The following is a 12,137-nucleotide window of genomic DNA, read 5'->3' on the forward strand; positions in this document are numbered from 1 at the left end:
ACGTTGGACTGCCGGCTGAGGCAGGGTAGGGTGACATAGTGACGTTGGACTGCCGGCTGAGGCAGGGTAGGGTGACCTAGTGACGGAGGACTGCCGGCTGAGGCAGGGTAGGGTGACCTAGTGACGGAGGACTGCCGGCTGAGGCAGGGTAGGGTGACATAGTGACGGAGGACTGCCGGCTGAGGCAGGGTAGGGTGACATAGTGACGGAGGACTGCCGGCTGAGGCAGGGTCGGGTGACATAGTGACGGAGGACTGCCGGCTGAGGCAGGGTAGGGTGCCATAGTGACGGAGGACTGCCGGCTGAGGCAGGGTAGGGTGCCATAGTGACGGAGGACTGCCGGCTGAGGCAGGGTAGGGTGCCATAGTGACGGAGGACTGCCGGCTGAGGCAGGGTAGGGTGCCATAGTGACGGAGGACTGCCGGCTGAGGCAGGGTAGGGTGCCATAGTGACGGAGGACTGCCGGCTGAGGCAGGGTAGGGTGCCATAGTGACGGAGGACTGCCGGCTGAGGCAGGGTAGGGTGACATAGTGACGGAGGACTGCCGGCTGTGGCAGGGTGACGCTTCTGTGAGTTCTGTTAGTGTCTATATTTACATCCTCCCACATTTGTCTGCAGCATACATGAAAGGAGAAATTAACCCTAAGCTACATTGTGTAGGACCCGCTGTCTGTAATGGTGTTTATTGGGCTTCCAGCATGTTGCGTTGTTTCATCTGGGATTTTGTGCTAAATCTTCACTCGGAGCTGCACATATGAACAGCACCGCATTAGACGATTGTTCCTTGTGGATCCCGCTTTCAGCGACTCTGACAGAACCCCGCAACAAAAACATCATGGGAACATGGGGTTACGTGATGTGAACACACATTTGCTGGGTGGTTGAATACACTCATTCTCTTCTGTTCGATGCATAGTAGTACTTGCCCTTGTAGGCCTTATTCACACCGGTGGGTGCAGTTTGTTTAGTGAAGATCTGACCAATTTCACTGTTAGACTAACTTCATACTGGCGAGCAAGAAATGTAGCCCTGCATCCCACCATATGCATTCCCCATAGATGCAGGGATTTTCATGTCAAAACGGCCTCCCATCACGTTGGAGAACAAGCAATCCTCTGCTGTAACAGTCTTTCTTCCTTTGTTTTCAGTGGGTGACCCTTTCATCCCCTGTAAGCCTACTGCACATGGCCGGGTCGGATCCCGCTGCGAGAATTCTCGCAGCGGGATGCAAGCCGTGCCCCTGCAGTGACCACTGCGCCTCCCCAGAACATGAGCAGAGCTGGCGCGCCAGCCATAACTTTTCTGTGTGGGCCTCTGTGAGGCTCGCACAGAAATAGGACATGCTGTGATTTGTTTACTGCGCGCGTTTTCACGCGGTCAAATCGCAGCTGCCTGCATAGGATTGCAGTATCTAATGCAATCCTATGGCAGTGTGCACGGGCGGAAATTCTGCGGGAAATCCCGCCGTGGAATTTCTGCCTATGTGCAGGCGGCCATAGCCTCCCCTGCTATTTGTCCATCCCCTTGCAGCAGTGCAAGCTTTTCTGAATGTGGGGCATTTGCTGCAGGGGGGATTGGCTTCTACTACTTTTTTTCAGTTGCTGTCAAATAAGTTTGTTTTTTCAATAAAGCTTATTAGCACACCTGTCTGGGGCACTTCCCATTCATGGTGATGTCACTGCAGGGAGAGAAGCACCCCTATGGATAGGGGATAACTTGCAATCTTGGTACAATCCCTTTAAATACTCATGTATAAAAGACAAAAGTATATGTAGGTGATATTTCTATTGGCTAAGCAGAAAACATTTATATTGGCAAGCTTTTGGAGCACAAAGGCTCCTTCATCAGACACATTATGTATAATGTCTTGATGTAACATTGTTTCAACATTATTCTCTCTGTTGTTTATTTGTTAAACCTTTTGTGCTTTGAAAATGTGCAAATATAATTTTTCTGCTTAACCAATAATGTTATTTACTTCTGTTTACTTTTATACATTTTTTTTCTACAAGAGTGCTTATACTTCACATAAACTGCAAAAAAGAAAAAGGAACCAGCCGTCCATTGACTAATACAACCTATGATGTAAATGGCCTGTCCAGTGCCGCCCTCCGCTGTCACCACTTCACTTAATTTGCAGGATTTTTATAAAGAGGCTAACTCATAAAGTATAACTGTATAGCACCGTTCTATACTAGATGATTTTGATTGTGTTTGGTCTGTATCGGTGATTCTTAATTGCAAGCCACGTCTTCAGTATATGTTTGTTCTGCCGCCCAGGTAGTGGCAAATGTTCTGCTGCTTTCCCCAGCAATAAGCAGGTGACCCCCTGTACCATGAGTGCTCTGTCTGATCCCAAAGATCAGATTAGCTGTTGGTGTAATAAAAAGGAACTCATCAGCACTTTTGAACCCCATTATTGGGCTCAAAGGTGAGGGAAAAGGGAGAATTTGGAGCTGTTTCATACTCACTTGGCGTCCTGTTCTATCTAAGTTTCAGCAGGGCCCCTTTTTTGTCTCTTTGTGTCCCTGCTCCCATGACTCTCCTACTGCTCTACTTAAATTTTCCTGCTTTTGGGCATGTTGCTCCTTTTGGAGACTTGTACCGCTCAGCGGCTAGGGGTGGTGGGATTCCACTCGGGCCCCCTATGGAATTGGTGCAGGTAGTGTGGGGTACATGCCTCTGCTTACCCTTTACTTCCAGGTGTGCTGTCTGTATTCGTTTCTTTTGTCCGTCGACTGATTGCTGGCCACCGATTCAGTTTGTGTCCTGGCTATGGGTTGTCGCACTCGTACCACCCGGTGTGCGGATGGTGCCGGGAGCCACAGGAAGTACACTGTGGTCGGGTGATGTATCCCACTGCTGGGAACTCTGCCCATGCCACGTCTTCCATCTAGTGCTGGCTTGCGCCTGCAGTTTTTCCTATTCCCCCACTGTGCACAGTGTGGGGGATAATTCCTTGCTGATGAGATGATGGCCATGCCTGTAAATTTATTCCCTGGCTTCTGGTCCAGTAAAGCCACTCCCTGGGGTGGACATAATTAATACTCAGTTTCTCTGAAAATAAGACCTACCCTGAAAATTAACCCTACCATGATTTCTACGGATTTTCGGGAAGGCTTGAAATATAAGCCCTATCCTAAAAATAAGCCATTGCTTCATTGCATGAAAAAAGGAATACATTACCTATCAGGCTCGGCAATGCCGCAGCTCTGTCAATTCATAAGTCCCGCCTCCACAACGCGATGGCTATGATGTGGTTCTTTGACTGCTGTTCAGCCAATCAATGCAGTGCTCAATGAACCAATCACAGCCATCACATTGGTTTATTGAGAGCTGCATTAGATGGCTGAGCAGCGCTCGAGAACTATCAGAGCCATTACTTCCTGGAGGCGGGATTTATGAATCCTGGAACCAGTAAGTGATCTTTTGTTGGCGGATAAGGGACTGCAAGAAGCGCGCCAGGGAGCTGGAGTGACCTGGACTGAGCCTGCTAGGTAAGTATATTAAGACACCCTCTCCCTCTGAAAATAAGACCTAGTGTCTCTTTTGGGGAGATAATTAATATAAATCGGGGTCTTTTTTTCCCCTGGGGAAACAGTATTTACAGTGCGCCATTTTTCCGAGGCTCCCTTTTGGCTCTTGGTCTCCTTCCTTACTGAGCTCACCCTCACATCCTCTTTCTTGTTCCCCACACTCAGTTTTTACAGATTGGGCTTGCTGAGACTTGTGCCATTTCCATGCAATAGAGGCGACTCCTTCACGCAGGTTTCCTCCAGTGGTAGACCCCGGAACAAAAGTAGGTTTTCCTGGTCGTCATCTCGACCGCCCCATTTACAATGAAGGTTGCCCTCTGACCTCGGTAGGGACAGGAAGAGCCCTTAAAAGCACCTCCCTTTCCACCATGCTTCAGTGTCTTCCTGTCCCTACAGTGGCCAAATGAAGCAAGCTCCAGGGAAGATCCACTTACCGGAGGCACGTAGTGCTGAAGATTCCCTGGAGGGAAGAGGTCGGGGCGGCATATCATAGTAGTTCCTGCATCTCCGACCTGCGTCGACACGGAGCTGTAAGCCGCCGATGCAGCGCTGGTCTCCCTGAGCGGGTCGGCATTCTTGGGCCGCCGCTGTCACGACTGGATAGTTCCTCCTAGTTCCCATCTCCCCCATTTTCTGTATGGGTTAGATGGATAAGGAAGGTCCGAAGGCTAAAGTGGGCTCCAGAAAAAAAATCTAAAAAATGCGTCCTCTGTAGTAAGAGACTAAAGGATAGCTATAAAAAAAACCCTATGTGAGGAGTGTACTGGGAAGATCCTAGCGGAGGAAAGGGCGGCATTTAAAACCGACATCCAGTGCATGATTAAAGAGAAATTACAGGCCTCTATGGCATCTCTCTCACCCTCAACCGATCCCGCACGGGCCCCCAAAAGGTCAAGGCAGGTGGAGTCGGTGAACTCTATCTCCGGCGAATCCCTGGAACTCCTGTCAGAGGGAGAACTAGAAGATCTGCCATTATTGCCAGAAGACGAGGAAAAAATATTATTTTTCCTCGTATGACATAGGGCACCTCATAAAAGCAGTGAGGGAAACTATGCAAATTGAAGACCACTCACCCAGGACAGTCCAGGACGAAATGTTCGGGGGCCTCCGGTCAAGACGGAAAACCATGTTTCCGGTTAATCAGACCCTGCAACAAATTATTGCAGACGAGTGGCAGGAACCTGAGAAGAGACTGTCTGTCTCAAAAGAAATCGGGAACCGGCTCGCCTTTGCTCCCGAAAATGTCCGCTTGTATAGAGAGACCCCAAAGTCGACATACAGATCGCAAAGGTGGCCAAGAAAACCCTCCTACCCTTCGAGGACGCATCGCAACTCTTGGACCTGATGGACAAAAAGGTCGATGGTCTGATGAGGAAGACCTGGGAAGCGATGTCCTTTACCGTCGAAACTAATGTTGCGGCAACATCAGTTGCCAGGTCCATGGTCCTATGGTTAAATAGGCTGGCAACATCAATTAAGGACTGGGCTCCCAGAGAAGACTTAGCCAGCTGTCTTCCCCTTCTAAAAATGGCCACCGCCCTTCTAGCAGACGCATCAGCAGAGACCGTTAGATAGGGTGCAAAAACCGCGGTCCTCAGTAACACCGCAAGAAGGTCGTTATGGTTAAAAACGTGGGCAGCAAGCAGGAAAGAGAGAAAGGGGAGACACCCATATACGGCGCCCGCAGCGACACCGCCCCCTGGCGAAGCCGACCAAACACCAGCACGCCCACACATAGGGCAATGCGAGTACCAATATTGATGTACGACAACAGCGCGTCACCTACCCATACCCCTACTTCCCCTTCCCCCACAACCACCCTCTGTTTTGATTTCTGCCCTGCTTTTTCTGCTGACATCTTCTCAGTACTAAACTGATACTTTCCTTTGTTATAAGTTTTCACCAGCTACGTAGACAAGTTTTAATAAAATAAAAATTACAAGGACAACACAATCCAAAAACAGGCTACCAAATCATGCAACGAGCAGGAGAGAGCCAATGTTAGAAAGTATGCTAAATGGTATCCATTGTAATGCAACAAGAAATGTTTTGTGCATTTAACGTGATATGTCCTAATAAAAACATTTTGAACCAAAAACGTGGGCAGCAGATGTAACATCTAAAAATAAACTCTGTGCCATTCCACTCCAAGGCGAATACATGTTCGGGACCATCTTGGACAGCCGGGCGTCAGTGATCTTAGTCGCCCCCATGTGGGACAAGAGACCCTGGTACCCCTTACTAAAGGCTTTAGCGATCCGGGGCCCACTTCGACTACCGGCCATGGAAGATCTCCTTCTCCAGGGCCCTCTAACATACTCGGGGGTCAAAAGATTGAAACTAGCAGCCTGGATGCTGAAGGCGTGATACTTCGAGGGAAGGGACTTTCCCACAAAGTAATTACTACCTTGACCAAAGGTCGTAAACCTGTAACTACAGCTATCTACGACAGAATATGGAGAAAGTTCTCAGAATTCTGTAAACTAGATCCAGGCAAAATTCCAGATATTAATATACCCATAATCCTGGAATTCCTCCAGGCAGGCCTAAAGAAAGGCCTTAGGCCAAGAACTCTTAGGGTTCAGGCAGTGGCATTAGGATCATACCTAGATTTTCACTTGGCAGAACACTGCTGGATTCGTAGGTTCCTTAAAGGGGCAGACAGACTTCCACCCTTTATTAGGGAAACCTTCCCTACTTGGGACCTGAATTTAGTCCTAAATAGCTCCTGTAAACCACCCTTTGAACCCCTCTCCCAACTCCCCCTAAGACTACTTACGCTAAAAGTTTCTCTTCTAGTCGCCACAACTTCAGCCCGGAGAGTAGGAGAATTACACGCCTTATGTTGTGTCGAACCACATATGCTAATACAAGATGATAGAATTATATCTAAATTAGACCCAGCCTTTCTGCCGAAAGGAGTGTCCAAATTCTATAGAGAGCAGACAATTACTCTGCCCTCTTTTTGCCAAAACCCCCGTAATGACAGAGAACGAGAGTTTCACAGCTTAGATGTCAGAAGGGTCGTTCTAACGTATTTAGAGGCTACCCACTGTTTTCGAAAAAATAACCTCTTTCAGGGGCCGGACAAAGGAAAGACTGCATCTAAAAGCACTATTGCGAGATGGCTCAAGACTGCCATCCAGGAGGCGTACAAAGCTAGGGGTCTCTATCCCCTGGGGAAAATCAGAGCCCACTCCACACGCTCCCTCTCCCCGTCATGGGCAAAGAAGGGCCAGACGTCTGCCGAGCAAATCTGCAAAGCGGCCACCTGGTCTAGTCTGCATACCTTCATCAAACACTATAGGGCTAACGTCCAGTCAGACAAAGACCTGGGATATGGACGGAAAGTCCTCCAGGCAGTAGTCCCACCCTAAAGTCGCCTATAATTTGGTATTACTCCATTGTAAATGGGTCCGTCGGGATGACGACCTGGAAATATATGAATTACTTACCGGTAGTCCTTTTTCCAGGAGTCATCACGACGGCCCATAGTTCCCTCCCTTATAGAATAATTATGTTCTTTTCAATGTAAATATGACCGAATAAAGGTAAATTTTGGTTCAGTAAACATTGTCCACCGTAATAATTTGAAAGTCACTGAAGCATGGTGGAAAGGGAGGTGCTTTTAAGGGCTCTTCCTGTCCCTACCGAGGTCAGAAGGCAACCTCCATTGTAAATGGGGCCGTCATGATGACTCCTGGAAAAAGGACTACCGGTAAGTAATCCATATATTTCTCACTCAAGGCAATGATTTGGATCCCCTGCATCGCCCGGGGGCGCATTTGGAAGATTCCTCACGAGAAAATAGTCACTTATAGGATCAACTCTCTAGGTTTACCTCTGATTCCGATCTAGACGAACAGGCTTCTAAACTCTCCGCTATGGTGGATAGGCTGATAGTCACTGTGAAGTATTGCCTTCAGGTATCAAATCACATGTACTATGTGAAGGGTGACATTTTCCTTCAGATGCCAAAAACCTTCCCCCCTGATGAACAGATTGACGATGTATTAACCAAGAAATGGAACCTTTCTTGATTAATACATCTTAGGTTTCACTAAACCTAAGCGTCTAGACCTCATGTACTCTTGTCCGAAAAAGTTAGTAACAAAGTGGTAGACAGTAGATCCACCAGGTCCCATCTTGCCAAACACACTACCCTCCCTATGGCAGATGCTTCGTCTTTTCAAAACGGGCATGATAGAAAAATGAAATCTCTAACTAAAGTCTTTTGAGGCAGTGGGTTTGGCATTCATGTTATTTTTTTCCCTCTACTTGGGTCAGCAAAGCCACTACTGAATAAGTTATGATTTTGTGAAAGTGGAGAAAAAAACAAAAATGATTGAATTAAAAAAAAAACAAAAACAAAAAACGTTGTGTCTCAAAGGGGTTCTGTCAGCAAAATCACTTTTTAGGTTGGGCCTTGCATCCTGTCCTGCATTCCCGTACAATCTAACCTGTTGAAAGAGAAAAAAAAAAAAAGTAAACTCTCCCTTGTTTACCTGTCGCATGAGGGGTCCTCTCCCAATGGCTCCGGGCTAACCTGGCCGCGTCTAACCTTTGACATCCTCGGAGAGTCGACCGCAAGTGCGCCAGAAAGGTGGACGCATGCGCACTCGTCGTCGACTCTGACGTCAGAGGTTAGGCGCAGCCATGCCAATCAGTGGGCGACCACTTACCCGGGCGGCAGTTATTCCCCCCCCCCCACCCACCCACCCACCCACACACACAGGTGAGCATGATATCGAGCTGTGAAACTCTGTCCAATTACACGCTTGCCATCATGCGAGGTACTTGCGGATATGAGGCGTTTTCTGCTAAGAATGCCTCCCATCACTTCAATACAGTTGCGGGGGGCCGACAAGTGTTTTCAATTGGAAACATCGCACTTGTGCGCCGTGCAATATGTTTTCTGGCCCCATTGAAAACGATGGGCAAGGTGCTATGAGGGAACACCCAAAGTTAGGACGTTCAAAAGAATGGGGTACATATTCGTGCGTCTCACAATGCACAAATCGTGCATGAATTTCTCGGCCGTGTGAAAGCAGTCTAACGTAGAGGTAAAAGATAATATTATGGCTGCCTGCTGCTGCCTCTACAGTAGGTTTAAAAGGTATTATTTTTAATGCAAAATTTAATCCTTAGGCTAATTTGTATCTTCACAGGAAAACACATCATCAAAATGTGGAACGATATTGAACTTTTAGCAAATGATGATACTGGAAGTTGCCGTTTAAACATTGGCTCTCGTCAAGAAAGTGGCTCAGCTTTGTATCAAGTGGACACACTACTTAAAATCTCATCAACTGAAAAAGTAAGTCTTCTTATGAGTGCAGTCCTTTTTGGCAAATTATTTTAACTGCTTACCGCCACAGAACGTAAATGTATGTCCTGGCAGAGGGGTACATTTACGTCCCGTAGATAGTGTGCGATCAGGAGAGATCCTGCGCTATCCGGCAGCGGAAGCCGGCTGTCACCGATACCTGGCCTCCCGCTGCAACAGTGGGGGTGCATCAGAGCAGTGACTCCTGCTGTTAACCCCTTCCCTGCTGCGATATGTAAACTGTTCACAGAGGGAGCATGCTCCCTTTGTGTCATCATCGGATTCTTGCGATATAATCGCGGAGAGCCCGAGGGGTGCCATGGCAACAGGATGCCAGCTACTGGGCATGAATGATCTCTATAACAAGCTATAAGGCATTGCAGGACAGAAGTCCTGCAATACCTTATCATAGTGATCATAGATGTGATTGTACGAGTCCCCCTAGAGCAACATAAAAACTGTTAAAAAAAAAAAAATAAAAAATTTAAAATTTACAATATATTAAAAACTATAGTTTGCTGTGCACAAAAACAAGCCCGTATACAGCCATGTCGAGGTAAAATAAAAGTTATGGCTTTTGACAGGTGAAGATAAAAATCACCAAAAAAATCGTTGCGTTCTCATGGCCAAAATAGTTTTGGGATGCAGCTCCCATTCTCCTGGGTCTCCTGTCTCTCTGCTGAGGAAGTCTGCTCCACCCCCAGTATGTGGACCACCAGGAACGCTGGAAGATGATCCCCAGCCCATGTAAATATTTTTGCTGTTTCTGCCATGACTTTCGTACTGCGGGTCCTACCTTGACGATTTATGTATGCGTCAGCCTTAAGGGAATAACCCTTTCTCATTTATAGTCTGCACTCCTATTTTGGAGGACATTGTCCCAGTCAATAAGGTTAAGGGAGTCTTTGAGCTGATTAAACTTTGCTTTCCTAAAGTTTAGCATTTTCATAGCTCCCAAATAAAACTCCCTTTTGAAAAATAAGTGAAAATTTTATTTTATTATGGTCACTATTTCCCAGGTACCCCTCGACTTGCATCAGTTATTCTCTCAGGTCTGTTCATGAATATTAAGTCCAAAATGGCCGTCCCTCTAATTGGTTCTTGTACAAGTTTTTTCCCCGGACTAATTCCTAAAACTTAGCATTTATTGATATTCACTAAATAGGCTACACAATGAAACAAGACATAACATAAGTTTACCCACCACCCAGACAAGAGAGATTCTGGCTCAAAAGCTTGGCTAGGCAGTAGATAAGAAATTGCGTTCTGTCTAGGAGCACAAAAGAGTCAGATCCACTCCAAAGAAAAAAGAAACCGTATAAGGGCTAAATAAAATTCAATATTGTGGTTTAGGGTAACCAGTAGAGCAACCTGCCATAAAAATTACCACCGAAAGACCACCCCAAGGTGTTGCTTCCTAGGGGTGAAGAAACCCTAGTTGGAGAGTAGAAGAATTCAAACCGCTAGTGTCGCAGAAAAATATCATATAGCCCCTACTTTTCTGCAAAAGGAAGTGTGTGTGTGTGTGTGTGTATGTGTGTGTGTGTGATAAGCCTACAATAGTACACTGTTTCAAATTAAGGACTGATATTGTTTTATGGTTAGAAGATAACTAAAAAGCTGCAAAATCCTCTGTACTGAAGGACTAACTAACTCAGAGATGTTATACCAGAAGAGTTCACTAGATTGACCTCAGACATATGGTCAATGTTGGTTTCTCAAACAATTCTAGTGACAGTGTTGAAATTACAGTTGATTCCCATGCCTCAGTGAAACCGCTCTTGCACAAGTTGGGTAAAGTAATTTCTTTAGTTATTGAGAAAAACATGTTATCTTTGAGATCCGCAGGCTTCAGCTTCTCAGTTTAGATCTGAATAGTAAAAGTCCCCTTAATTACCTCCTTGTGATTTGCTGCTTCATCAATTGGCGTCAGAAATAGATTTTCAGTGGTTTATGTTATGTTTTGTAGCCTATAGAAAAACCCCTATGAGGATTTTATTGTGTGTGTATGTATATATATATAGAAAATATATATCCCTACCCATAGAGACTCCACATCCTTTATCTCCCTCACATATATCTCCCTGTAGTTTGGTCTTTCAATAGAATTTTACATAAAGACAAACCCGTCCCCGTTTCCATTTTTTTTCTTCTTTTTTCTTTAACGATCCCTTCTGAACAGACTGTAGCTCTGTTAGTTTACCACCCAATCACAGCTTTCATTCAACCAGGTCTGTAATTCCCGCTATGTCATAGTTTTCTTCAGACATTAACCCTTTCCAATCCATTTATTTTTTCTCATCCATTCTCCAATAAAATAAATTGGAGCTGGGGAGAATGGATGAGAAAAAATACATTTTCCCTCCACCCTCCTGAATTGACAGAGTTCAGGAGCGTACAGGTGCTCACTGCACCGTGGGGGGAATGCGGAAGTAATACTTCCGCATTGCATTCTCCCTTCTGCCTCCCGGCTCGGTGTTCATGTTACCGCTGGGGTCAGGTGGCACACAGCGGTCACATGATCGCCGGGCCGGGAGGCAGAAGGGAGAATGCGGAAGTATTACTTCCGCATTCCCCCCACGGTGCAGGCTCCCGGCTCGGCGTTCATGTGACTGCTGGGGGTCAGGTAACACCGGCGGTCACATGATCGCCGTCTGGAATCTCTCTGCATTACATAGCACTAATTGAGCGCTATGTAATGTGTAAAGGAGAAGGCAGAAAGGGTTAAAAACCCTTTCTGCCTTCTCCTCGGGGGTCCTTGATGAGGATCATTGCAGGAGTTGAGAGAGCTGTGGAGGAAAATGATGATGTCGGGGCAAGCCCGACATTAGATTGGTAAGGGTTAATACTTCGAATTTGTCAACCTAATTAGTCAGACTTCTAGCATTAGTCACCATACAGTTTAGAAGGCTGTGGTTGATTTTTATTTTAAGTGTTTGTTTTTTTTGTTTTTGTTTCTTGTTTTTTTAACTCTTTATTGCATTTTCATATTTCAAGACAATCAACTGTTCTGCCAGTTCTAACCGTTACTAATCCCTCCCACCGCCCACCCCTATTTTCTCTACTTAGTCCCAGATCACTGTCTACATAGTAACATAGTATGTTAGGCTGAATGAAGACAATGTCCATCCAGTTCAGCCTGTTTTAACCCTTTCCTTGTTAGTCCAGAAGAAGGCAACTTTTCTGACTCCACAATGGCAGCCAGAGTAATCCCTGGATCAACATTTGAGATCCACAACTCTGCTGGTCACCTAATATCTATATCCTGTAATATC

The 12,137-nt window shown here is 46.2% G+C and overlaps 1 protein-coding gene across 1 annotated transcript in view; it reads left to right on the forward strand.

Moving 5' to 3' along the window:
• KNTC1 (kinetochore associated 1) overlaps positions 1-12,137 on the forward strand; it is a 148,612-nt gene that overhangs the window by 1,274 nt on the left and 135,201 nt on the right. Inside the window, exon 2 of the mRNA XM_066603314.1 lies at positions 8,705-8,853. Within this exon, the coding sequence (XP_066459411.1) occupies positions 8,722-8,853 (132 nt within the window). The 5' untranslated portion in view covers positions 8,705-8,721. The remainder of the gene's footprint in view (positions 1-8,704; positions 8,854-12,137) is intronic.

This window comes from Eleutherodactylus coqui, chromosome 5 (assembly GCF_035609145.1).
Source record: "Eleutherodactylus coqui strain aEleCoq1 chromosome 5, aEleCoq1.hap1, whole genome shotgun sequence".
Classification (NCBI taxonomy): Eukaryota; Metazoa; Chordata; class Amphibia; order Anura; family Eleutherodactylidae; genus Eleutherodactylus; species Eleutherodactylus coqui.